Source organism: Nomia melanderi, chromosome 1 (genome assembly GCF_051020985.1).
Source record: "Nomia melanderi isolate GNS246 chromosome 1, iyNomMela1, whole genome shotgun sequence".
Lineage (NCBI taxonomy): Eukaryota > Metazoa > Arthropoda > Insecta > Hymenoptera > Halictidae > Nomia > Nomia melanderi.
This window is the reverse complement of record NC_134999.1, coordinates 11,947,130-11,974,302: the sequence shown is the minus strand read 5'-3', so window position 1 is coordinate 11,974,302 and position 27,173 is coordinate 11,947,130. Positions and strand designations below refer to the sequence as shown.

Genomic DNA, 27,173 nt, shown 5'->3' with positions numbered 1-27,173 from the left:
TACCTTGGACAATCCCTCTCAAGTAGCACGTTGTTCCTCGGTCTGTAAAGCCGCAGATAACGAGCTTATACTGTTACAGCAAACAATTAAACTATTTCAAAAATAAAAATCTTTAAAATTTTCTTTAAAACGCTCCTGAAACAAAATTGTCCGATACAAATGATTCCTGTTTCTTCATGGACATAGGATAACTCAGTGCATGAATATACGACATCTGAAACCGCAGCAACTATTAAAAACTTTATCATTTATTCACGCAAGTTCGTGCCTCGAACTTAAAAATAATATATTGCATCACTTTTCAAAAAAATCGCGTTTGTGGCAGTGGGTCAGAGCTGAAAAACTCCGAAAACCGGGGCTCTTGTTACACGATGCGAATCGAAGCACTGGCGCCCCAATCATCCTAGCTAGGTGGTGGGGGTCCAGTCGAGTTTCATGTGACGTGCTGGCGCCCCGGTGGTAGGGATCGATCCGACGTCACGTGACTGGCTGGCGCCGAGTGGTGGGGACGCACCTACTCCCCTTCGAGACGGCCGAAGTGGAAATGCAAGAGCAGCCGTATTCTGACCTGGTAAGTCGCCAGTGTCGGATCGTGAGATAGGGGAGTGTGTGAGGGCAGGTTCGCCGTACCGTTGGGACATTTAAATCGCCCGCAAGCAGGCTCGCTCGACGGCAAGACCGAAAACGAAACTACGCAACCGAACGCGCGACGACGAGCAACGAAGTAACCCGTAAAAGAACGTCAAGGAAAAGAAACGGTGTCGTTTTTTGGTTTGAATCGCGGCGGATCCTGACCGAGACCGAATCTCTCGCCCGGTGGACTTTAAAACGCTCGCGACCGAAATACTTGCGGAGAGGATACCCGAGGCGTCGCTACCGACGAGCAACAGGCCGAATTACGCTTATTTATTCGAATCCTACGCGCTGACTCCCGTCGACGAGTTTCTTATTTATTAAAAGCCCCCTAGTGTATTGTTAACCCGTGGCTGAGTCCTTTCTTGCACCCTGCACGACCGGTGGTCCAGCCTACGACGAAGGATACGATCATCGACGAGGAGATAGAGAGCAAGGAAGAAAAAAAGGACGAAGAGGACGGTGGAGAGATATCCTGCGTCAGAACGAAAACAGAACCGGAGACGACGGCGACGGACAGTGGTGTTTGTTGTGCATGAAAGGAAACAATTTTTTCCCCCCCTTGTCTACCTTACCGACGGTATACATACGAGTTCCTCGTGTACGTACACAAATTATTGTTTTTCGCGTAGACGGTCCTCTAGGTGAGTGATATATCGGAGTCATTGGCCGAAACCAAGGTCCTGTAACGTGTCTCTCTTTCGTATATACACGCTCGGCCGTAAGTACACAACCGGCCCCGTGCACGTGTGCGTGTAAATACGCATAACCACGCGCTGCGGCGTACAACGACATAGTATTTTTGGTGTTTAGTGTTATTACTGCTTCCCTCGTCCACCCCCTGTTTTTGAGTGGTACCGGTACCGGCGGCGGGCGACACCGGGCATTCCCACCGCGCGGATCTGTGTGAACTCTCTTTTTCCGTCCCGTGTATCTTTACGATCGATTCGACGACGTGCATGCTCTGTCTGGCCGCGCCGGCGAAAAACAGTTTGGCAACGTGGCACGTGAGCAAAGTGAGACCGCGGCTACGACGTAGACGACGACGGCGACGGCGACGACGGTGATATCGACGGACGTTCCGCCGGGAGAGAGAAAGAGAAGACGCGAGAAGAGGAGTATAGCGACGGAGGGAAGAGAGCGAGACGGGAAGAGGGAGAAAGAGAGGAACGCCAGAACGATCCCCGTGGCGCACCACGAGCCGTGTCGTCCTCTCCTTGCTCTCTTGCTCGACAGAAACGCGGAATCTTCGATCGGTTGGTTCCGTGTCGCGTAGAACGAGTTAGAGGGAGACGGATAGCCGCGGACCTGCATTAGAGCGACGGAGATAGGTCGTGTGAAGAAGAGAGAGAAGGAGATAGAGAGGAGGCTGTGTGTGCCGCACAGCCGCAGCGTGCTCGAGAGGTTAGAAAACGCGACGGTAACATGGATTTGCTGTGCTGCGAGACGACCGAGACTGAATGCAGAGCTTACGCTGATCCCGCTCTACTTGGTGACGACCGTGTGCTGCAGAATCTGCTGAAAACCGAGGAGAGATACGCGCCCAGCAGTTCTTACTTCGAGTGTGTGCAGAGGGACATCTCGCCGCTCATGCGCAAAATCGTCGCGGAGTGGATGTTGGAGGTGAGCGATCGTTTCCGGTCCACGTGTCGCCCTTGAATTTCCCAAAATTTTGACGGTTGCTGACCCTTACCGACATTTGCACGACCTCGCCAATGTTTCTTGGATTGTTCGCGATACATTCAATGGGGAATCTGGGCTGCTCCGGGGACGTTCGAACGGCTAGGCTCGATTTAAATCTGCGGTTTCCTTTGAAGCTTTTTCGCTGTAGCTTTTCTGGGCACGGTCACGGCGATCGTTACTTGCCTGACGTTCTCGTGGATTTCAGTGCAGGGAAAAATTACTCTGCGGGGTGAACGATTAATGATTTGATTTGTTTTCTTTTTTTGGTTGGTTTTCATCGGAAGAATAAGCTTGAAAGCAATGACGCTTAGAAGGGTATTTAAAAGAGTGTTTTAGCCGTGGATACTGGAAACAGCGGGACTTTATTAGGTAGTATTTCGCTGAATCGATTTTGTGGTTGGAATGTAGTCAGTTGAACGATTGACATTTTTTGCGATAGAGTTTGTCAAACGTTGAAGTGCATTAATTTATTTTAGTAAATGTCATCATTTCTACAATGTTTACGAGTTTTACAATTTCATTTTCTAAATTTAAGTGGATTATATGTTATATACTTTTAATTATTAACTTTTGCTGGGAAATTATTCACGAAGGCATCTTGAGACGTATAATCGGAAAAGGGCAAATAGAAAGGGGAGGAAACAAAAATGTTTTATTGGGCAAAATCTCGGTTCACCATTTGAAACAGTTTTCGTCTAAATTTTACCCAGCTCTGGTTTTATTCGGAGCTCGATACTTTATTGACAAGCCGGCGTTGACACGCTCTCGGTTCAGATAATGCGCGGCTCGTCGACGTTAAATCTCTCTGTTTCCTCGTACTTCGCCCACCGCGCGTATTTATAGCCAGCTTTATCGTTACTTTCGTTTTTTAATTACCGGTAAACAGAGACGTTACGTAATCGTACACAACGAATGCCGAACGCCTACGTGCAATTATTTACATCGAAGAAAGAACGCTTCATAGGCTGCTCCTATCATTTTCACGATCTAACCCTGTCGGGTGGCGAAGGGAGAGAGGAGGAAAGAGAAACCAGTCCTAGGGTGGACGGAACTCGATTCGCTTTGGCAAGTGTCACAATAGGCAATATACAATGAGTGAAAAAAATATTCGCCCTCTCAATATTTTCCGTCAATTTTATTTTAAACAATACAGAAGTGGCACTAATTTACATACTGTTTTAAACTAGTACCAATCCATGCAAATTTCTAATTCTTTTTAATGGTCAGTATATTATCCTCCCACGCTACATTGCAAATTATCAAATAACAAATCAAAGACCATAGAAACCACATTTACTTTCCAGTACTTCTCGGATTTCGAATTCTTTTGGAACTTAACTTTTCCAACTATAATTTATAAATTTCCAAAGATTTTGCTCACTCAATCAGTGCACAAATACCCCTAATCTAATTATCAGTCGAAATTCATGCCGCTCAAGAGTCCATCGTCTACACATCGACATGTACCATTTTTATTTTGTCTTTTCGACCGCCCACGAGGCAAAACTATGCATCACAGGTTCCACGCGTTTCGTCTATGAGAAGACGCCGCCGCGCGGAACGTATAATTCCGTCGCCCGATCGTTCCCCGACGACATTGTAGGTCCGAGTGCCGATACCGAACAGGTTTGAACGATCCCAACCGTCAGTTTCGCGCGGGGCGTCGGCGGTTCGCGTTGAAAGTCGCACGCAACCGCCGCCGGGTGAACGTTACGATTATTTTCGGCCGTGGTGAGCGGCGGGACGTCGAGACGCGTTCTCCCTCCCTCCCAACCTCTCCACCAATCTCTTTCTCTCTTTCTCTCTTCGTCTTTCGAGTCCCTTTAAAATTTAAAAAACATAGCCGGTCGTTGCGTAGGTACCTACGCGTTTCGCTGGCCGCGCGTGGCCTCTTCTTCGTCCGTTTTCGCCGTCATTGACGAGACGGAATCGTGTCAGCACGATAAGTCCTCGCAAACGGGTTACGTCACACCGTACTCGTGCAAAACGCGCCCCAATGACCACTTTCATAATTAATAATTTGATTTTCCACTCGGGGTTCACTGCTGAGCGACTTCAAATTACTGCTGTCAATTTTTGGGACCATTTTTTGATAAATAACGTTTCACGTGTTCCCCTTTCTGTCTGTTTTTGATTCTGTTCGTTATTCGTAGTTTGATTGTAACAGACGAATGCAGAAAATATGATAAGATAGCGTGATTTATGAATTTTTGTATTTGATCGTTGGATGCTTCTGGTAACTCGAGAATCGTTGAGCAATCGATGTGTTAATGGAAACGGGTTGATTAGAAATGTTTTCCTTTCGTTATGGATTTATGGTTTTTGGAAGTGTCATTTTAATAGGATTTCATTTTAATTTCATGGGAATGGATGTTTTTGTTTAGTTATTTTTATTCATTTTATTTGTTAAATCGAGCTCTAAAACGCTATTGAGGGTCCAATATTATAAATGCAGGGGCTTAAAAGATAGATAATATCTTAGATCTCTTATCTTAAATAATTATCTTTTATTCAAATAACATCAGATCCATTTCTGGTATTATAAAACAACAAAGAATCGATTTCTTTTGCGCATAAGACTTACGTTACCAAACCAAGATATGCTAATTTATATACAAAATTTCATATCAAGCTTCTATATACGATAGTACGTTGAAAAACGAAACCGACATTTATTTTGCTTTTTGCTGACTACACATTCGGCGCATACGTTCATGGAAATGTTTACTGGCTCCTACAGATTGGCTTATGATTGTCATTCACAATTTGATCCACAGTTTATCGCTAACTTATTCCAATCACTGTTAGACTGAATATTACATCGATCTCTTTCACGATAAATTATTACATATTCCATATAATCAAACGTGGCTGCAATCCATCAAGCAGTATACAATTTTTCAATTAAAAAATTCGAAGATAACACGTCGATATTCAAAAACGAATTGACATTAACTGAATAGTAATTAAAGTTCATTGAGTCGCGCACGAATTTCCAGGAAAGAAATTCGCAGTTAACAGGTGGTTCGTATTTGTAAGAAAAAAAACTGATTAAATTAATTGAAGAGTAATTAAAGTCCATCGAATTGCACGCAGCTTTCCAGGAAAAGAATTATCAGTTAATGGGTTATTATCGTGTGTCGTAAAACGTTAGGTATTCGAGTGCTTAGTCGGCGTCGTCTTGGGCAGCGCGCGACTAACGCGACGCGGGATTTTCAGTTAATTTGAATTTTGACGGCTGTTTTCGTCGCAATGAATTCCTCGCAATCGTATCGGATTCCGCGACTCCGTTGTTCATTTCTCCCGTCAACGTGACCACTGACCCTCGCCGGCAATGTAGTCCGGCGAGAATGTTTAAATGCCGATCCCCCGATCGGAATACGCGTGTAAACGCCGCGCTTCGGCGACAAAGTATCTTTTTTCTTCCCTTTCATTCGTCGTTTGCCAACACACGTGTAACGGTAGTCCTTCGTTCACCCGGCTCTAGCGCTCTGACAACATTGTTTGCTTTCAGTTTCCGTGTGCCGACTTCCACGAAAGAAAAAAAAAGAGTGTTTGAAAACGATCGATTATTTCGCGAAAGACTGAGACGAGACGAGCATTCGGTTCTTGTGTCAGCCTAGCTAAGATTTTTTCGGATTTTTTGCCGAACCAATCAACTTCTCATCCTTCTAGCACCATTAAATCTGTTTCTCCACGATTTAGACTTATTCTACGATTTAGACTTGTTCTCACTTTTTTCCAAGGATACCTTTGAAATGGTTTTCGAATGTTTAGAATGTTTTTTACGAATTGAATTCGAATTTGATTACTTTGATTTCTTTTTTTTTAATTTTATTCATATTAATTATTAAAAAATCTTTTCCGCATTCGATCGAGGAATTCGATCAGTCAAAGGCGAGAAACTCGTGGCCGCCTGACTCACACGCGCTTTCTAATGATGTAATAATTCGCGTTAAATTAGAAATCCTCGCTCGGAATCGTCGCATACCGGAGTCAATTAACCCACCGACGTTACATTTCGTCATCAAATTACACCGAGATATTTAAACGCGAGGTGGTACGGGTCATTTAATAAATATTGATAAGAATTAGAAAACCTAGAAGCATCTATCTAATCTGACGAGATAAGTTCTAATTCCTTATATAATATTCGGACCACCGGAATACGTATCTATCCCATTACGCAATCGATTCTTCTGCACGTAACTGAATTTAATTAATTTCCCCCACCACCCTTCGATCGTGTCGAATTATCGACAATTTAATACGATACTCCGAAATCTATCAATAATTAAAAAATTTGTTTTTCTCCCTCGATATCTCGTTGTTGTCACCGATTTCAGATCGACATCAGGAATACTTGAGAGTCTAGCGTCGGAACGTGACGTGTCAACTTTCTATTATTACCAACACCCACGACGGTGAATCGATTATCGATATGCGATTAAAAAAAAGACACGTAGCGTCCCGAGATAAAGTTAAATCGACGAATTCCACGATCACGATTGCCTCTTGTACCTAATATGTTTCGAAACCATGATCTTCATTCTGGATAGTTTTTGAATGAACGGTTCTAGATCGTAGTTTTAACTGGTAGTTTCGTTCCCAAGTCAGACCGCGATATCAAACAACGAATAATTGAATCCATGGGTCCTATCAATGAACCATGAAGTCGATTCGTGAGCAAGGAATTGAACGTTCTCTGCCAAGTTCCTCGAATGGTGCCCCCTACCATTCTCCTAGGGCAAACTCGCGCGATTAGAGGTTCAAGGCCCGGCGTATTCGACTGCCGATCGGCTTTTCTGCACGATTAATCGCAATGATCAGGTTTGTAACGACTGCGAAGAGTCCTCTTGCCCACGTATGGCTATGTATTTTCTTCGAAATCAACGACGTGAAATGTCCGCCTTTACATCCGATAAGTTAGAAATTCGAAACATGAACTGTAACTTTCAAACATTACATTTAATTAGTTACATTTGTTTAGTTCTTTCGTTACGCAATATCGCCAGCAGATGCACTCTTAAGTATTTTAATCTAACTTCAGTTACTTCGTAATCATAATTCAATCTTCGAAAAGAAATTATTTACAATTTCTAACGCATACAATATATCTAATATTTTCTACTAGATTTTACAATATTTTGCACTTTAAGCTATCTCGTGGATGTTATACAGATATAATTTTTCATCTTCGCGAAAGTTTGCTTTCATTTAGAAATCAATCTGCCAATAAAAAATTCGATCCTCGTTGAAAGTATTCAGTGCTTCAAATCAACCCTGAAGTATACAAGAGAATTCAAACGATCTTTCTCTTGATTCCGTTTCGAAATGGAGACTGCGTGGAACGAATTTCAAGGCGAATGAGAAAGATGCTGAACGCTGACGATAGAATTATGTGGACTACTTACGACGAACATTTTTTTTCTGAAATAACAGATTACGTGCTTGGAATTAGAGTTGTCAAATCGCGGGATTATTATTGGCTGACCCCTGCATGGCAAACAACGATCCTAGACCCGTTCTTTTCGTTTCCACGGTCGGATCAAGCGTGTCGAAGGACGGATTAAAGTTTATCGAAGCAGATAACAATGTAGAAACCGCTATCTGGCCCTCCTGAACCGTACGAATGTTCGACGATCGGTAAACAGTTTGTTCGAGGCTGCTGTCTAAAGCTTGATAGAGAAATACGGCTGCTTGGACCCGAGGCTTGTGCACGGCATTATCAATAACTTCTGTTCTATGGCAGATAAAAATAATCTGCGGGACGAATTAAGCGGGGAAGTAATTTACGATGGGACCCTGAGTATGGGGTGGTTTTGTTGGATGAGGGTTGTTTAGAGTAGGTCCTTTGTTGGCTCGGAGAACGTAGATTGGATTATTGATAATTTGAGTAGTGTCTGCTTAACTTTTCTAATATCGATTTCTTCCTTATTTTTGTGAGTAGTCCACGAATGCTTATGCGAATGCCAGTTTTTAAAAATAGGGTTGAAAACAGACGTTGGGAAATAGTTTATCGTAAAAGGTATGATAAAAATAGTATACTTTGAATATATTCAGTATTTATTTGTAATCTGTTCATTTTGTTTAATCTTTCACAAAACCCATTAAAATCTCTATTTATAATTTTTCTTCTTATAATTCAATCTCTAGAATCAGAGAATTGTTTTAAGCATTTAAATTGATTTGAACAATTTTGTTTCTCATGAAATATATTATTTTTCATTCCGCTGGTTCTCTTTTCCTTTCTTTAGACATTTCATTTCGTATTTGGAATAATTACTAATTGGCACCTCATGCATTAGGTTTACTAAAATAAAGTGTTTCTTATAGTAAGACAAGTTAAAGTTTGCTCTCGGAGATATTTAATAAGTATAAATACGATAATTTCCTATACAGTTGTTGAAGTAAAGATTAAAATAACGGTAAATCTAATTACTGACAGGGCACATCTGCAGGACAGGCATCACCTAACTGCGGAAAAACACACCCATAAATCGCCACCCTTAGAAAGCACGGTCAGGGTAGGCGAGTTCTTCGAAATGGCCACCTTGGATTTCCGGAAAACGCATTGTCCTTTCGGGTAATACGATCGGTTTCCCCTCGGAAAGTTTTGAGGAGTATATAGAAATATAATTTGAGGCTCGTAAAATGGTCAAGGATATTCCATACCTCAAAGTCTAAATTACTTTCACTATATCCCCTTATAAATTACTTTTCTTCTTTTCATCTCGTATAAAAGTTTAGTTTCTTGATTTCTTTACTTTTACTTCAATTTTATTACACATTATTTTACACAAAGTAAAATTTTGGAATTGTATATAATTTATACAATTTTCTGCTGAATATTTGTTTATTTTTGAATATTTTCTACGAACTAATAAATCAATATTCTATTGAAATATTACGTTGAAAAACACTTTTAAAAGTAGTTAGCATATCTTACTCGATGAACTTCGCACTGGTCAGAATAATTAAAGAATAAAGTTGCAAGTGAACGAGCTTTAAAGTGTATAATACACTGATTTAATTATTATGCTCTTTCAATTATTCCGTTCCTGTTAATTCTCATTAAAAGTGTTTTTTAAATCGCACAGAAATAACCTTCAACTGTTTCCAGCGATATATTTCATTAAACGGATAGCTTTATCGTGTGGATCAGCAAGATTGTTCATTTCATATACGGTTCCTATTGAATAGAAATACTAAAATCAACTTTTCCGCCGCGCGATGCAATTCAATGAACCTCTATCTCATTAAGTTGAAGCGGAGAACCGCGATTATAACGCAGTCCATCCCCCGTCGAATAGAATTATAATTTTCGAGTGGAATTGACGTTCCGCTGTATTCGCGGAGTGTATAAATTGCTCGGAATATTGAATAATAAACACTTTATTATTATACTTAACGAGGGAGCGCACGATCAGAGACAGTCGACCAAAATAAAGTAACTTCGAAGTCCTTTATCGATCGACTAGTTCACTCGTCCATCGAAATAAATGGCCTTTTCATCGTTTGATTTTAAGTAGACATCAAATCAAGACTACCTAAAATTACATTTCACCCGTCTCATCCCCAGACGCTTGAGCTACGAATATAAATCAATCAGTGTTACGTCGCATCGCTTTAACATCGTTCGAATCAAATTATCGAGAATCCAATGTCTAAAATTACATTCGCCACAATTATCTGTCTTCGTGAATTATTTTCTAATTAGATTCCCCCGAACGAACTTTATCTTATCTTTCAGTTAGCGTACAGTACAATTTTCAAATTTTATCAACGATAGCGCAGTCTTAATTTCAACCGCAATTACTTTATCTAAATTATTTCTACAATATATAAAATACTTTCTCGTCTTTCATATTTTCAAATCAATTCTAATTCCGTACAATTTTAATTGAAATTATTTTACCGTTTTCATAATGTTTATCATATTTTTCTAGAATTATAACGATCATTAAAGTAACGAGGACAATTTCTGCAATATTTCGCCGCCATTTTCTCTCGCGTCGACTTCCTCGTTAAGCCGCGAGCGCGAATGTAGACACGCACCCTCGAGGACCGACGTTTAATCGATGATAGGGCGCGGACTATTATTTCGTTAAGTCGCTGGTACTAATTGGTCGTGGTGCGCGCGTCATGAAGCAATTACGAGGGGTGTCGGGAAAGGGTAGAAACGTTGGTCACGCTCAATAAGTCTCCGTGCACAACGGCACCGACCCGGCCTGGTCGTTTCCGTATGGCTGCGCGTACCGGTCGAAAGCAACCGGTGGGATTTCTGCGAACCCGCCGTGGAAAATTTCGGTCAACCCCCGCTCCGGAAATTGGCCGGCAGCCGTGCACGCGGCGGTTCGAACCCGCCCGCTTCGGGGACTTTGGCGTTTAGTATCCGGACCTCGTTGAGATCAAGATTGCACGAGTTTATTCGCAGCTAATTTGGGGGTGAAAATATTTGGATAGGGGTAGATATTTGTTATGCTAGAAGTGTGGTTATTGTGGTTATTTGATTGATATTGACCTTTATTACTTTACCGTTATTACTTTCGTAATGTTAATTATTTTATTAATATTCATTTTTATAGATGTGTAATTGAATATTTAGAAGGATTGTTATTATGAAAATTACGTTTCCTCAAGATTTCAGCTTTAGTTATTTGATTATTATTGGAGAAATGGAAAATAGTTTTTCGAGAATTTTATTTAGATTCATTTATTTCAGTTGAATATAGATTTGCTTAGAATTTGATTTGATAAATAAATTTCCTTTGAGTTAGAGGGAATTTGAATGAAATCTGTTGTTCCAACGAAAATTGTTGTGAACGGGAATTCCTTTCCGCGTCGGATACTCGTTATACTCTTCCTCAACATCGACAGTATCGATTGTATCTTCTCCTCGTGAATGCTTCGAAAACAAAAACCGAGGTCCCCGACCTGTGCCCCGGGGTGATCGATTAGCCAAAGCCGCGATGTTAACTTTTACTGAGAGAGGAAATCCGGTCCGACGTACACCGCCTACGTTTTCCTTCCCTATTCCCTGCACTTGCTCTGAGAAACGAATTTGTTACTGTCTGCTGCTTCATATCAGTCTTTCGGCTGAAGTACTTACAGTTAAAAATGTTCTTCAACGATTGAAGAAAATTCACCCCTTCTTTATATTCAGTAGCTACATATAATTAAAAGTCCTTGTTCGGAACCTTGCCACGTATCGTTCGAAATTATTTTATTTTTGAAATACAGTTATCTAAAATCGATGACCATATTTTCGAAAATTATACATTTTAAAAGAAAATTTCAAAAGTTCATAGCTTACTTCATCATATCGAATAAGCCTCGTGATACATATGTATACGAGATCAACTTTAATTGACATTAACTTGCACATTATTGAAATTTTACACTAAAGGTATATTTACAATGAACATGCAATTTATTCTTTTTTAGAGAATTCTATGAAAAGAAAAGAAGCCACGAGGCAAAGTTAAATATACCTTTCATCGAATTAACCCAAAAAGTACATAAGGGTTGAACCACACCCCCCAAACTGAATACAATACTTATTGTCCACTGCCCACCAATTCAGAGAAACGATAAAGATCATTTAAACACCGCGTGGCGCTCGTTAATTAGTACTTCGTACGCGCGGTGCCGAAGATGATCCATCAGAGTCTTTCATTTCAGTCAGAAACCCGAAGTTACCTGGCGACATAACAGTATCCGCATTCCAATCGACGGGAGCCCCGGCTACGCAGGTATATCGGTTACCTCCCCGATTTTAGCTAAAACAAAAGGAAAGTAAGAAGGGAAAGAAACTCTCCCCGGTACCGTACAAATTGTTAGAATCAACCCCCTGGGCCGAGCCTTTCGTTCTAAAGCCCCCTAACACTCTTTGAAACATCTTGTGATGCGTAGTCTCAGGTTTCATGATACATGATGTAGTGTATAGGGGTTGGACAAAATAATAAAAGCATTCTGTATGTTCAACAATGTTTCTATCAGTATCACGTGTGATCATTTATTTTCGTCTAGTATAACTGAGCTTAGTTGAAAATGGAATCGTATAAATCTTGAATAATGTTTAGTATATTATACCATTCTTCATGCGAAACTAGTAATCCTAGTACTAGCAATCAAAGTATTAGTGATCTCAGCACTAGCAATCTCAGCACTAGCTATTTCAGTATTAGTTATCTCAATACTGTAATCTCAGCATTAGTAATTTTAGCACCAGTAATCTCAAATAAAATCAAAATTTCATCCTGCAAATCTATAATTCTGCGTCATTAGCAATTAGGATCACACTACAAACTAAGAAGTATCAATACTATTCTGATAAATTTACTACAGGCTTCATGAAACTTAAGAAATCGATGCCTGCATCGCAATATGTTCCAACGTGTGCATGGAGCTTAACGGCTTGATCCCAATGAGACGCGTAGAGGACAACGATTCTAATCTGGTCCCCGTTGATCGGTTTGTGGCAGGTATGCGAGGAGCAAAAGTGCCAGGAGGAGGTCTTTCCCCTCTCGATGAACTACGTCGACAGGTTCCTCTCGATCTGCCCGATCAGGAAGTCGCAGCTGCAGCTGCTGGGAACCGCCTGCCTACTCCTCGCCTCGAAGCTGCGGGAACCGTCGCCGCTCGCCGCCGAGGTCCTCGTCTTCCACACGGACAACTCCATCACCCTGGATGACTTATGGGTAAGTGCACGCTCGTGACCACATTTTGCTCTTGTTCCGTTCGCGTTATTCGCGATTATAATACGGGGGAGGCCGAGCGATTTAATGGCCACTCCGACGATGACTCTTGTCTTTACCGGATGACGGGTTGCAGACTTTTGCGCATTCGTGACTGATGAAAAGCTTAATCGACGGCATACAAGATTCTGCGTGACACGTTCAATTTGATGTTGTTTCCAATGTATTTTGGAGTTGCTATCCTCCCTCACTTAGGATATCGAGTTGGAGAACATAAAGAATGTAAGGGTTGTTTATTTATTTACAGTTGAAAAACCGTATTTTTTATTATCATTCTTGAATGTTTACAGCAGACAAATATTGTATTAGGCATAAATAGAATTTCTTTATTTTTTAATGAATCATTAACAATTGACGTAAATTTTGATCAGTGTAAGAAATAGTAAGACAAGGGGTTGATACACGTAGGAAGTAACTTTTCGTTTAATCCTTTTTAAAGCGAATATTTTTTTTGTTCTTACTTTCATTATGTTATTAATTTCCGAACGTTTGAAACTGGGGTAACAATGGTTCCAATACTTGACCACGATTCCGTGCACGAGCAATTTATCGGTCGTTTTATCGTGATATCAAGTCAAGTGTCAGCTGGGTCACATAGTCGGTTGTTCCGTGAATTTACTTTTCCTGTTAAAATGTATCGCGGCTCGTATCGATCCAGTATGGTAATGCCATGAAAGTTTTATAGGAAAAGTTTACGGTACACTACTCCCGTGGCCTTTTGGCGGAATCAGCCGAAAACAGACCTGGTGCTTTCATTTTTTCGTTGGCCCCGCAACGTGACTATTAAATGGCCAAAACCGGGATCAACGATAACGAGTACCGTGGGTAATCTTATCGACTGTCACGCGGACCAACGTAACCATTTGTTTTTAAAACGCCAAGCGAAAGTTTTACGTTATTCTCGTTTGGTGAAACGCACGATTTCGTCGAAGTGAAATTCCTTTTGATCCTTTAACCACTGCCAAATGTGTATTTTTCACTCTTAAGTATTATTCTATTATTTGTTATTTTATTTTATTATTGTATTATTTTATTATTTTATTTTATTATCGTATTACTTTATTATTTTATTTTATTATTGTATTATTTTATTTTATTGTTTTATGTACAGAAAACGTATTATTTAATCACTTAATTGTTGACAGTGATATTTTATATACCATCACTTTAAACATTCAACGTACTAAATATTCATTATGAAAAAATTCATTCGATAGCATTTATCTCATTGCAATAGTTCGACCAATTTGTCAGATAACTTGTTTATTCTTAGAAACAATTATCAGCGTATTGTTCATTAATCTAATCTAAAAGTTACTCAAATGTTCGCGAAAAATCAAGGACGCCGAAGATCCTTGTCGTTAGATAAATCCAGTACTTCTCGAGAAGAGTCTGCCGGCTCAATCGAGCGATCGGCGATCGATCAGCGTTCCCAAAGTTCACGAAAAAATTCCGAATTCATATACGTGGCATTTAAATTTCGCCTGTGTTTTTCTTTTCCCGCGTTGACCTCGATCGCCACGATAAAATCGGAATGAACGATGAGCGTGAGTAAGAGTCGGTGAAAGAGAAATGGTAAATTCGATGGTCCACAATTTGGTCAATTCGGTGAGTCACCGTTTCACCGAGCAACTGTCCGTATCTTTCGCTGAAAATAGTTTCTTTTCAGAGTGTGTTACACTCCTGAGGCGCCACCAGGGTCGTCAGAGGTATCAGAAGCTTGTTACAGGCCTGATTTATCGAGAGACAGTTGTTCTACGAATTTATGCGACGTTGATGCACGCACTTTTCCTCGTGATGCATCGATGACTCTTCGGTTTCTATTAACACGTTCACTGCCACGAGAATTTTGAGCGTTTCGTGTAATATTACTTATTCTTTCGTAAAGAAGGCAAATGATATTGTAATTATACTATTAAATAATTGCCTGTGTTGTTGAATATTTTGATTCGACATCAGTTTCCTTCTTGTAATTGTCTTCCAGCATTCTGGAAGATCTGGCCATCGGTGATCACCGTGGCAGTCAAAGTGTTAACATTGCGACTGTCTTGATATCTACTTATTTTTGACATATCTTTGTATTATTATTATTTTATTAGTCAAACATCGAAATGAATGGATCCCAAACATCCGTCTTCTGTTTTCACGATGATATATCTTATGTATTTACTGAGGCGTGCTACCGCCGTATTTCAAATTGACATATTAGTCACTGAAAATTGTCTAAGATGTCGTGGTTCAGAGATTTTCGTGATTCTAGAATAGAATTATTTATGTTGGGACGCATAGACACAACCAGTTATATACCGTTGGACAATTTTTTAGATTTTTTTTTCGTTGGAACACGTGGACGAAACGAGTTGTTTGTTGGAAACCTTTGAGCTTCACTGGTTATTATAAGGCTAGGGGTTAATGTATATCCTTTTGGTATGCGATAAGAAAATATTTCCACGAATATAATTTCCTTGTTCTTCTCCATACGAATTTCAGTTTATAAACGTTACAGAAATGATCTTCGTTCGAACGAAAGTTAAATATTAAATTCTTACTTCATAATTACTGAAACCATACAATTACTTTAAAATTATCAAATAATTGCTTTTAATATTATTAGATATACTCTAATAAAATTCTCTTTCGTTTTTAGCCTGTCAGTTCTAATGTTCCGCGTTTGTAGCGTTAATAATAACCGTATTGGATAATTTCTCCCTAGAAATCTTTTCTCGTGGAACCTTAAAACTTCTCACCAAGCGTCCCACCTAAAACAGTCGCGACGGGTAGAATAACGACTGCGTTCTGTTCGTAACGGCCGCGTAATTCCTACGTCGAAACGGCAACCGGTGTCGAGTAACAAATCGCGCGCGGCCGTAGAGGCAAGATCGCGAATAAATAATTCGCCGAGCTTCTGCGGGCTGTCAGGAAATCGCCCGGACTTTTTTAACGTTACTACAATCCTCGATTTATCCGCAATTTGAAGTATTATTCAAAATGTAGGAGTACATAAGTTAATAATGATTTTCTTATACTATTCCCAAATTGTTAATCTTAAAATGTTTATTATTTTCGAATTGTTAATCTCAAAATAATATTCCAAAATTGCTAATCTCGAAATAATATTCTCAAATTGTTAATCTCAAAATACTATTCTAAAATGAAGATTTCAAATTGCTGATCTCAAAATTAATATACTCAGACTTGTGCAAACAAAATGGTGTTAAAAAAAATGAAAACGCGATTGAGTCCCAAAAGACCCGAAGATTGTAGCGGGGTTAAATACCTTCGCGCGAGGAAAGCCACGAATTCTACGGTTTTCGAGAACACGAAAGCGTAACTGGTCCCCTCACCCGCCTCCCAGCCCAACCCCGGGCAAACAAGAGATAGCCTAAGCAAGCTCGAATAGATAACGACTGATACGGGGAGCGTTATTTAATTTCCAAGCCATTCTCGGCTCGCTCGATCCCGACTCCGACGCTCCTCGGGTTCCCTTTCACGCTAATAAGGGTGGCTTCACACGGAGAATCCTCTGAAATCGGAGACCGAGGTGGTTGACCATTTCGTTTGGTTTATTATTGGATAGTTCTGAAAGGCCTCTTGTATTTCTGAGGAAGTTCGAAGGCATTTTGTTTCGTAAAAATGAATTTAATGCAATTTCTGCCATTGTCCATTTTACACGATAAGTTTTTCAGTGTTCTTTGTCTATTTATTTAGAATGTCTATTTTTATATTGTAATGCAAGTAGGGAGGAAAACAAAATATTCTGTTCAGTCTAATAAATAATTAAATTCATATTTGAACAGTATGTTATATTTATAATCAGTATTTGTTTGTAGAGTTACGTGGTTATTTAAGGGATATAATTTGCATAATAAGGTGGAGCTTAGATACACAAAATAAGTATAATGTAATGTTTTGCAGTGCGCATTTTAATTTTAACAAAATTAATTTCGAAAATGTTTGAAATTGGAGCAGATTCCATGAACGACTTTGTCCCACAGTCGATCTCGGACGCGTCCAAGGATTTTTGTTGGAGACTCTCGTAGTTAGTAGAAGTTTCTGTGACACAACGGATTGAGAAACATGCGGTCGGAAAGAGAGAATGGTGCGATAAATATGCCTTGGATAGAGAGTAGTAAGCGAGGAAGATAAGGGTAGGCTAGAAATAGACGAAATAGGAGCAAGTGGTGAAGATAATGTTCGATATTTTCGTGAGGACATTTTGGACGCTTTCCATCGAATTTTGTATAGGTTGTTAGAATAAAGTTGTACCTAGATATTACAAAAATTAATGAATTCATAAATTAATCAATCAATCTCATTTATAGCATTACAATTTAGCTTCCGATATTCCAACCAAGCAATTATTTTCCTTTCTCAATCAGTAATGCAATATTATAACATGTCTAATTTTCAATTATACTCCAAGCACGTCACCACACCACACCTCTTTCCAAATATTATGCTGACTCCAACGAGTGAAAACGCTGACAAGATCGGTCAAGCGCGCCGTTAAAGAGTCGGTAGCAATAGGGGTCAGTTAATCGTAGCGTAAAACAGTCGAAACGTTGAAAGGGTAATTGCTGTTTTGGGGCCAATTTCGTCGCCCCTGAAGCAATAAACTTGTTGCAGCCGGTTGTTGTGCCCCGTGCTCGACGAATCGTGTAATAAAAAGTGCGAGCGGGAAAGAGACCGAGAAAAAACAACAATGGGAATGGCCGTCGACTAATCATCGGAAAATAAACAGGAAGGCGCTAGCTGAGGGTGTGATGCACCTGCACTACACGCCGGCCATGCACATTGCACCGGCACGCGTGCAACAGGCACGAAAAAATTTATCGATCGGACGACCGACACGCACCGGCTGAAATTACGGTGCACGGTGGCGACCCGGAAATGGGCCTTCCCCCGTTCCAATAGGTCGTTGATCGGTCATGAGGGAAGCGGTAGACGGAGAGGGTCGCAGGGAGTTGATATCGTAAATTACTACAATTTCGGGGCTTCGAAGTCCATGACTTTCAGGCTTGTTCGAAACTTATTAGGGAGTCGGAATTGTTTACTTAGTAGTACTTGATGATGATTTGGTCATTGGAAACCCAATTGGAATTTTAGGTTTGAGACAGGAAAATTTGAAATGTAAAGTGTGATATTTGAAGATTTGAAAATTGGAAGTTTAGAAGTTTAGAAGTTTAGAAGTTTGGAAGTTTGCAAGTTTGAAAATCTGAAATGTGAAATTCAAGATCGATTGGGTTAGATTAGACTAGATCGCTTTACCAGTTCTTCTATTCTACATTTTTTTTACACATGCGCGATCTCGTATATTCCATCGTTGAACTATCACAAATCCCTAAAATCAAAGTGAAACAACTTTTCAAACTTCATTATTCAAACACTTATTTCCGTTTCCTTAGACATCATTCGCATACGTCTCAAACAAAAACCCTACAGTCCCCACAATTCATCAAACTATCAAATCCCATCCCCTACTTGAAATCTTCACAATCCACTCCATATAACCATAACACGATCACTTTCAACCCAGCGACAGAAGGGTTAAGCTCGAACAAGTTACCAAATTAACAGGTTCAGTCAGACAAACATCTCCGGGAGAAAGGGGCTGGAGTAGGGAGTACCTCCCCAGACGTGAATCCCATCGGATCAGTCGCACAGGCACCGGAAGCTTGCACCTTCCCAGGGCCACGAACCCTTAAAACTGCGAAAAGATTGAACAAGTGGTCCCCGCGGGATAGTGTGGCGGAAGAGGTCGGTGGGTAGGGGACAGGATACGGCAGTGCGCGACATTAGATCACGCGAAAATACCCATAGAGGCGAATTCCGGCCGGCTGGTCCCCGCTGCACGGTGCACGCTGCGCGCGAAAGCCGCAGAAAAGGGAGGGGAGCAGGTGAGGGCCAGGTGCGCGCGTTCCGTCGCCGCTCGTCGTTGACGGCGTGTATCCTGGTCCCTTTTCAGGACTGCACCGGGCTCCGACGCGATGGCTCGGGGCGGCAGCTGCATCTCTCAATGCGCACAACCCCTTTTTCTCGGGCCCCGCGAGCCGAGAAACCCCGTTGGACCTGCTGATCCCGAGGATCAGCATGTACCGGGTGTTGTCGCGTTCTAAAATTTCGTTCGAGGATCTTGTGGACTTACTTTTGGTAGTCGGAAGTTTGAATATGTACGCGGGCACTCGCTCGCGATTTCACGGACGCGGATCCGACAGCTGCGCTCTAATTGTTATGGCCAACGTCACCTGTTGATTGTTTGGGGATCGAGGAGGTCGTCGGTGATGGGTCTCAGCGTTCGACTGGCAGGGATTAGTGCGTTGTTTGAAATTAATGGTTATTTAGAGGTGGGAGGATATTTGGGAGTTTCCGGCGTGGGACGTGAAAGTTTGAAATTTGGAAATTTGGAAATTTGACAGTTGGGAAGTGGGACAGTTGGAGAATTTGGAAGTTTGGATACTTGAATGTTCGAAATTTTGAATAGTTGAAAATCTAGAAATCTGAATACTTGAAAATCTGAAAATATGAATGTTTGAAAATTTGAAAATTTAAATATTTGAAAATTTGAAAATTTGAAATTCAGAAACATTAATATCAGACGAAAGGTACCTGCATATTTTATGATCGATTCTTCCGTGCAAATCCGAACGCTGCCTGCTGTTTACAGAGAGGTAGGAGGAGCAGCTGTTAAGCTTGACCCCTTATTTTCAGCTTTTGTCGTATCAGGAAGACCCTTTGGCTTCCCTCTGCCTTTGGCTTCCGTCGATCGAAATCCTTGAAGTCGGCTCAGTTTCTCGGTGCCTGAAAATCAATTCCCAATACTCCAAAGTTGTAGCCCAGAACATCTATACCAATACCATTCTCGTATTTCTCTTTATTCAAATACTCATGCACTTTTTTAAATAAAAGTTCCACTCGTAAGATCTTCATTCGTCAATCAATATATTTCACCAATTATCCTCCTTTTCTTTCTATTCTCCATGAGAAACAATAAAGTCGTAATCTCCAATAGTAAAATTGAACCTACAATAAAAAATGCAATATTAGAAAATGGAAAACCATTTCCATCGCTTATTTCATTTAAACCGTTAAATAAAAACACGCAATTGTCCCTGGGCACATTACCCGATCTCCGTCGAATTCATCAGCCACCTGCGCCCAGTCATTATGCATGTAGATCTTGTCGCGTTTCCCTTATTAATAAGCGGAGATTAACGAGCCGGGGCAATTTTCCCGGCGCAAATTATCTCGCCTATTAATTGCCAATTAATTTCCTTAGCCAAGTTTCGCCGATCATTAGGCTTGTCACGCATTTACCCCGCGACTTTGCCTGCTCGCCCGATATAGTCTACTGCCCGACGCGGATGTTGCCAAGCCGTTTCGCTCTTTTCGATCGTTCTAGGCTGATAAGACGTTGAAAGCGCCAAGCCAGGCACGCGATAGTTCGGTTACGGTTAATCATTCCGCCGGTTCACCTCCCTCTTCGCCTGATCCACCGGTTCCCGATGGAACTTGCCTAGGAACGGGTCACCTGCCGCCCGTTCAATCGGAAACTGTATGTCCTTTGGCTAAACATGGCCGCTTAACCGGCCGCACGTGCTCCGGCTACCGAGAACATGGCTGCCGCGCGCGCGCGCGCCTGGACATTAGGCTGTTCATCCTCTTACGATTGCTGTTATAATGATTTTCAGGGATAAAAGACTACTAGGAACATTTTAGTCTCTTATAAAAGTGAAATATGAATTTACGATTATAGTACTGGCTAATAAAATCGTGTTATTCTATGTATTTGCAGTTAAACTGTAGATCATTTTCAAATTTGGGAAAAATATATTTATCTTCAGTTCTTTAATGTTCCATTAGTAATGTAACTATATTTTCTCCAATGTCGAACCTTCAATATCCCAGTTAAATAGAGCAATTGAATTGAAAGAAAGTGTTATTTCTATAGAATATTTATAGCCAACGTTTGATAACCGGAGAGTAGTTTCTTTCGCAGGTTTCAACGTTTCCATAAATAGAAAATTTGTCATAAGAAACGCTAAATTATCCAACAGTTCGAAGCATGCGAATAAAAGCAAAGAAAAGAATCGTGTGGTCGCGAAAAACAGCGAGAATTAAGGAAGCGCTCCGAGAGGTATTTAATTCCTCGGGGAAGTTCCATCGAAGATTCCTTCAAGCCTGATAGCACAAAGCAGCAAGGGAAAATAGAGGCCAACGAAACGGCACGGCTAGACCGCACGATAATTTTTAAGATCACAAGGCCGCCGGCTGGATCGAGCCACGGACGCGGAACGAGTCGTTCTTTTGCAAAAACAGGATTGCTATGTCATAGACCAGTCGGCGGTGGTGCGCTCATAACGTCCGTGGATCTTCAAGGCGCGCGTTTTTGCCGGCGCGAACGATTACGTTTCACTTTCTCGGCGACACATTATTGTAATTAAATAAATTGCAGGTTGCCCGCCGGCGTGAACAGTTTAAACGGCTTAAATTGATCATTCTGGACTGCGGTGTTTAATGAACAGACGGTGTCATTCGGCGAACGCGGTGCTCGAAGCGAAAGTCGCTGCGCAGTGGATTCAGACGCTCGTGGTCAGACGAGACGCCATTTTCGATGCGCCGTGGAACTTCGGTTAACCGACTCGCTCTTTCCCGCAATCTAGATCGTTTAAAGTATCAGTTACCATTATATATTTCAATGATTCCGAATTTTTGGATATATTTTCAAATACAAACGATTGAATTTTAGAAATTTGATTTTTTTTCTGTGTTACTTTTATACTTCGTTCAATCGACTTGGTTTTTCTTTTTTTTTTATTTCTTATTTATAAATTATGTAGCTTCGCTCTCTTCAATTCTCTTTCGGATCGCGTTTGAAAAATTTCTTATTTAGACTCTTACAAATAGTCACCAAATTAAATTGGATAATCGAGGTTCTACTGCACCATTTGCTTGGTAATTCTACCTGCTTTCAATTTACATTTTCATGAATTCTGCAATTGCCTTGCAACGATTCAATTTAACTTCTCTTTATGCTGTTTGATGAAAAAAAAGACGCAATCCCCTCGGTCTCGTTGCACCAGTGCTCCGATAGCGCATCGATGCAACCAGCCGGCCCACCATCTGCTACCGCAATTAGGAGCCGGCACGCGAATCGTAAAAAAAAAGAAGTTACTCGCAAAGGTGGTGGTTTCCACCTGTATGTTCTTCAGTTTTCTTTCTTACGCCCGTTTCCTTTCTTCGCTGACCCTTTTCCCCGACGTTTTTCCATTGTCGGCGCGGTGCCCCTGTCTGTCACGCCTGCGCTGCTCCTCCACCACGCGGCCATCACACGACGACATTTAAATTTCTCGTGGCGCGTGACTCGTGTGAAAAAGAAACATCTCGAGGTCAACGTGTATGCCTAACCGATGACAAAGAAATTTCAGAATCTTGTAAACGTGAGATAGATGGTAAATGTTGCAATTGTAGAGGTTTCATTCGTGCTCGAAGTTTTTGGGGGGAATTTATGAAACCAGTGTTGAGCATAAATTATTTTATTTCTTCAAAGATCCATTATCCTGAATGTAATGTCTTGTAATTTTGATTAATATTTCATGTACAGTAACATTTGACCTTCTGACTGATGTGATATTTTCTGTCCTCCGTTGTTATATTCTCTTTTAATATTTATTTGAATAGCTTTTATGCTCGTTTTCTACAATTTCACCGGCTTGTCAGTATCTGTACACCGAATCGTACGATTTTAACCCCACACAAAAACTTCGTGAGGAATTATTAGAGCGGAAAGTTAGGGAAGGACGTCAAAAAGCATGTTCAGAGCTACGGAACATCCTGTGGAAAATATAAAAAATACCGTAAGCAAAGAAGCTTCAACAACTATCAATTTACTGAAATTGCTGACTTCTAAATTCTCATTCTATACACAACTATCTCTCTCACATACTAAAAACGCCTCTAGTATCTTCACTTCCTCAGACCTATCCAAATCTCTCCGAACACTGTCCCATAAAATTCAACATTAACCCCTGACCGATACAACTATTTTATCCTTAACAATTTATTTAAAAAAAAAAAGAAACAATTCTGATTCTTATTCTGTCTGTGTACACTCCTAAGGTTAACGACTGATAATAACGACCAACACGAACAAAGCGGATACACAAAGATCAAAGCAAATCCAGAATATACCCAAAACAGAATTGTTCCTGAACATATGTACAAGGAAGACACGTGGCTCGATTAACGAGATTTCGAAACGCGTCGTTCGAGAAGCCCAGGTGGGTCGCCTTGGAACCGTGAAATCTTAATTTGCCCAGTAATTATCTGGACATACGGCGGATCGGTCCCGAGCCAATGCGGAATGAAGGGAAGGTGTACGAAAATATTGTTCCGCGTTTTATCGCGGGCCCGTGCTGCAACTTGTCTGCGACATTTGGCGCCGCGCACCTTGCGGAGCTTCTTCCTTGACGCTTGGCCTACCTTAAAGCGCGTCCGCACGACAGGTGTTCCCCGTTTCCCGCAGCAGGTTTCCGTCCCAACGGGAACTGGGACAGAAGGATCGCTCGAGCGGGCCGCGCGAAGAAAACGACTGAATTAAATCGATCTTCCGAGCCCCGTGAAATCGAATCTACGCCGGTCCACCGGCCACGCTTTTTAGCTTTCGGGGTACATACACGGAGACGTCGAGGAATTTGCCTTGGACGCGTTTATGAGACGTCTTGGAAGAAGATCGAGTTTTTCGATGGAACTTGGACATCTTCCGTTGCCCTTTTTGTTTGTAACTGACACTTTGTTTTCAGTTTCACGCGAGATGAACTGGTCTGGGCAAGATAGTTTTCTTTGGAAATTGTTTATAGCGTTGGTTGGTTAAAATGTTGATCGAAGGGAGAGCGTCTAAATTAATTGAAAATAATTACAAGGAGAAAATTGATGCATCGGAATATTTAGTTACGTAGGTAGCTAAATAGTAATAATAACAACAACAACAACAATAATAATAACAGTAATAGTGTAACTTAAAAGCTATGATATCAAATCGTTGCTAATTAATTTTAACACCATTTGCGTTTGTTAGGATATGATGAGTAATGTTGTACGATATGCTCTAAATTCTGGTCGCGATCAACGTGTTAAAATGTTCTGTTTTAATTTTTGGTATGACGTTTGTGTTGGAATTATAAATATTTTATAATAGGTAAACTGGAAGACAATGGAGTTTTCGAATAAAATATGTAATATATTTGATGTTACCAATGTTCAATGAAGTTTCATTTTACACAGTGAATTTTTCTTTTAAACTTCTAATCTAATATGTTCAGGTTTTGGCATTAAAAAGAATAAAGATATTGATATGAATTTAGTAAGATTTGTAACAATATAATAGAGGTATGTTAACAATCAGGGGGAAACAAGAAAAATGAGAAATCGGTCGGATGAATATATTTGAATTTAAAATTTCAATTTAGAGGTTTAATGTTAGCCAGTTAATTTAATTTTGGTTAAAATCTTGTTTGTATTGTACGTCGGCAAGAATGGATAATAGTTACAGAGTGAATATGCATGGTATTCCACCCGCGCGACGTGGTAAGCGTTAATTAATGTTGATAAATGAGAATAAACGGTTCTTTTTTTCCGGCAACTTCGTTCCATATTATATTGCAATTGCAAGCACTGTGTAACAATGAACAGGATCGTGTACGAAAACATAGTAGTCCAAAAATATTTCACAGAATTTATAGCAATAATTATATATAATTAAAATTGTGTACGCTGATTATCGTGAAGTTTAATTGTATGTTATTAAGAGTACTATTTTTTATTTTTTGATTTTCAACGTGCTGTTATGGTAATTGCTGCAATTTTCGTGTTTGTTATAAGTGGAACAGTTCGCTCTGTAAACGATGAATCGAAGGGATAATGTTTAGTGGCGAATGAAATTTTATTTTAACGTTACGTGGCTCAGGTTAGAGAAACGAAAGAAAGGTCGAAGCATTCTTAATATCCAAATGATCAACACTCTGCCGGTGTAACCAACATTTTCAGTAGCATTCGCAACACGTACGACTCGTTTCCTTTCACCAATTTATCGATCATTTCCTGGATATAGACTACCGTAAGGTTCGTGCCTGACAAGTGTATCAGCTTTACTTAAAAAAAGAAGAAAAAACGTATCACGTACGTCACATGCACAGCTCAGGTGAAAAGACGTTTTTCTAAGTACTTTAGCCTGCCTAACATTAAAAATATGCTCGGAGAATACTAATTTTCTCCCATATCTTTTAATATCCTATAATTTTCCTGCTTCATTTTCTGCATGGGCGTTTTTTATAGTCTACCATTGTTTCACCTAAATCCGCAACATTTTATGCGTCAATTTTAAATTAATCTGCAGCACAAATTTTCATATTCAGTTTTCTTCATTAGAATAATCAACAGAAGGATTGAAAGTCGAAATGACAGAGATCCAGCGACACATAAAGGGACAACATGAAAATAGACCAAAACGAGGTGACAATTAATTTTCTTAGTTTATCATTGCAAACTGAAATGATAATTGGTACAACCAGTAATTAGCCTATATTTCTACGCCAATTAATGAATCTTCTACTTATACCTTCGCCTCTTTCATATCTCTCCAAATCAATGTGCGAACCAAATCAAAGAGCAAAAAATTCCATCGTGCTTATAACTTTTATGCGAGTTAATCAACTCGAATTACCCTGAACACGCCGTCGAGCTCTGTACACACCCTCCAATTTTCACCACCGCACCAGACTCGCCCCCGCTCCACCCACAAGGTAACCCGATACGAAGGATTAAAAGAGAAACAGAAAGAGATCCCCGTCGGGGATTCTTTGTCTCGGTTGGATTTCAGTGGAAGGCGGCCGATAAACGCCACGCGCAATCCAGAAAAGCTGGTTTACGCGGCCTCGGGCTGGTCACCGCCCCCGCCGGGCCACTCCACGTCGAAACTATTTCTAATAGTCGGCCGCGAGCCGACGAAATCGGCGCCGTGACGCCGCGAACAATAGGCGAAATAGGCTGAATCAGGCACCGTGCAGCCCATCGACGCGTCCCCCGCGCCCATTGTGCTTTAACTTGCCTCTTTCCACCTTCCGCCGACTTTTTACCTCACGACTAGAGCCGGTTCGTGTGGTTTTTCGGCTCTAACGGGTCGGAGAAAGTTCCACTTGAACGACCGAACGGGACTGTTCGGAACTCTAGTTCGTGGTGAACTGTGTTCGCTATGTAGGTTAGCTTGCTGGGCAGAAATCGATAGTGTTATAGAGGCAAATCCTTAATTTGTGAGCGCTCGTGTAGAAATCGTAGGGCCTTATTGGGAACAAATGTTTGGTCTTACGTAGGGAGAAGATTGAACGGTGAAAGCTTTGATATACTCTTTTCAGTGTGTGGAGAAATGGATGGATTAAATGTGTACGTAATTTCGACATTAAATTAAACTCTCGAGAAACGGTGGTGTGGAGAAATAGAATTTTAGGGAAATGTAGGTCTAAAGAGATTGGAATTTGGAGAAAATTACTTCTAGAGAAGTTGAACTATGGGGATGCTGAACTGTAGAGAAGTTGAACTCTCGAGAAATTGAACTCTCGAGAAATTGAACTCTCGAGAAATTGAACTCTCGAGAAATTGAACTCTCGAGAAATTGAACTCTCGAGAAATTGAACTCTCGAGAAATTGAACTCTCGAGAAATTGAACTCCCGAGAAATTGAATTCTAGAGATAAATTTTACTGAGGTACAATTTTACACTAAAAATAAAATACTACAAATTATCTCTCCTCCTCAATTTTCAAACCTCAAATGTTTATGGCAAAATTTTGAAAATCTATTTCTACCTGTACCAGATTTGAATTCTCAGTTTAACGACTACTCATCCATACGGGAGTGTTCAATGTAAACTTGAACCCCGTTCGTTCAAATGCCAAGCTATAAGGAAAGGAAGTCGCAGGTTTCTCGAAAGGTCGACGACACGCCAGGCAAAAATTCGAATACGCTCGCTTCCTTAATATCAACGCGCGCCATTCACCGGCTGGAATTTAAATGCCCCGCGTTGTTTTTTCGTCGGCGTAACTTCCTA

At 40.7% G+C, this 27,173-nt stretch overlaps 1 protein-coding gene across 1 annotated transcript in view; it reads left to right on the top strand.

Moving 5' to 3' along the window:
* The first annotated feature begins 566 nt into the window (after window positions 1–566).
* The window catches only part of CycD (cyclin D), a 64,406-nt gene continuing 37,799 nt past the window's right edge, over window positions 567–27,173 (top strand). Inside the window, exons 1-2 of the mRNA XM_031978236.2 lie at window positions 567–2,256; window positions 12,804–13,019. Of these exons, the coding sequence (XP_031834096.1) occupies window positions 2,059–2,256; window positions 12,804–13,019 (414 nt within the window). The 5' untranslated portion in view covers window positions 567–2,058. The remainder of the gene's footprint in view (window positions 2,257–12,803; window positions 13,020–27,173) is intronic.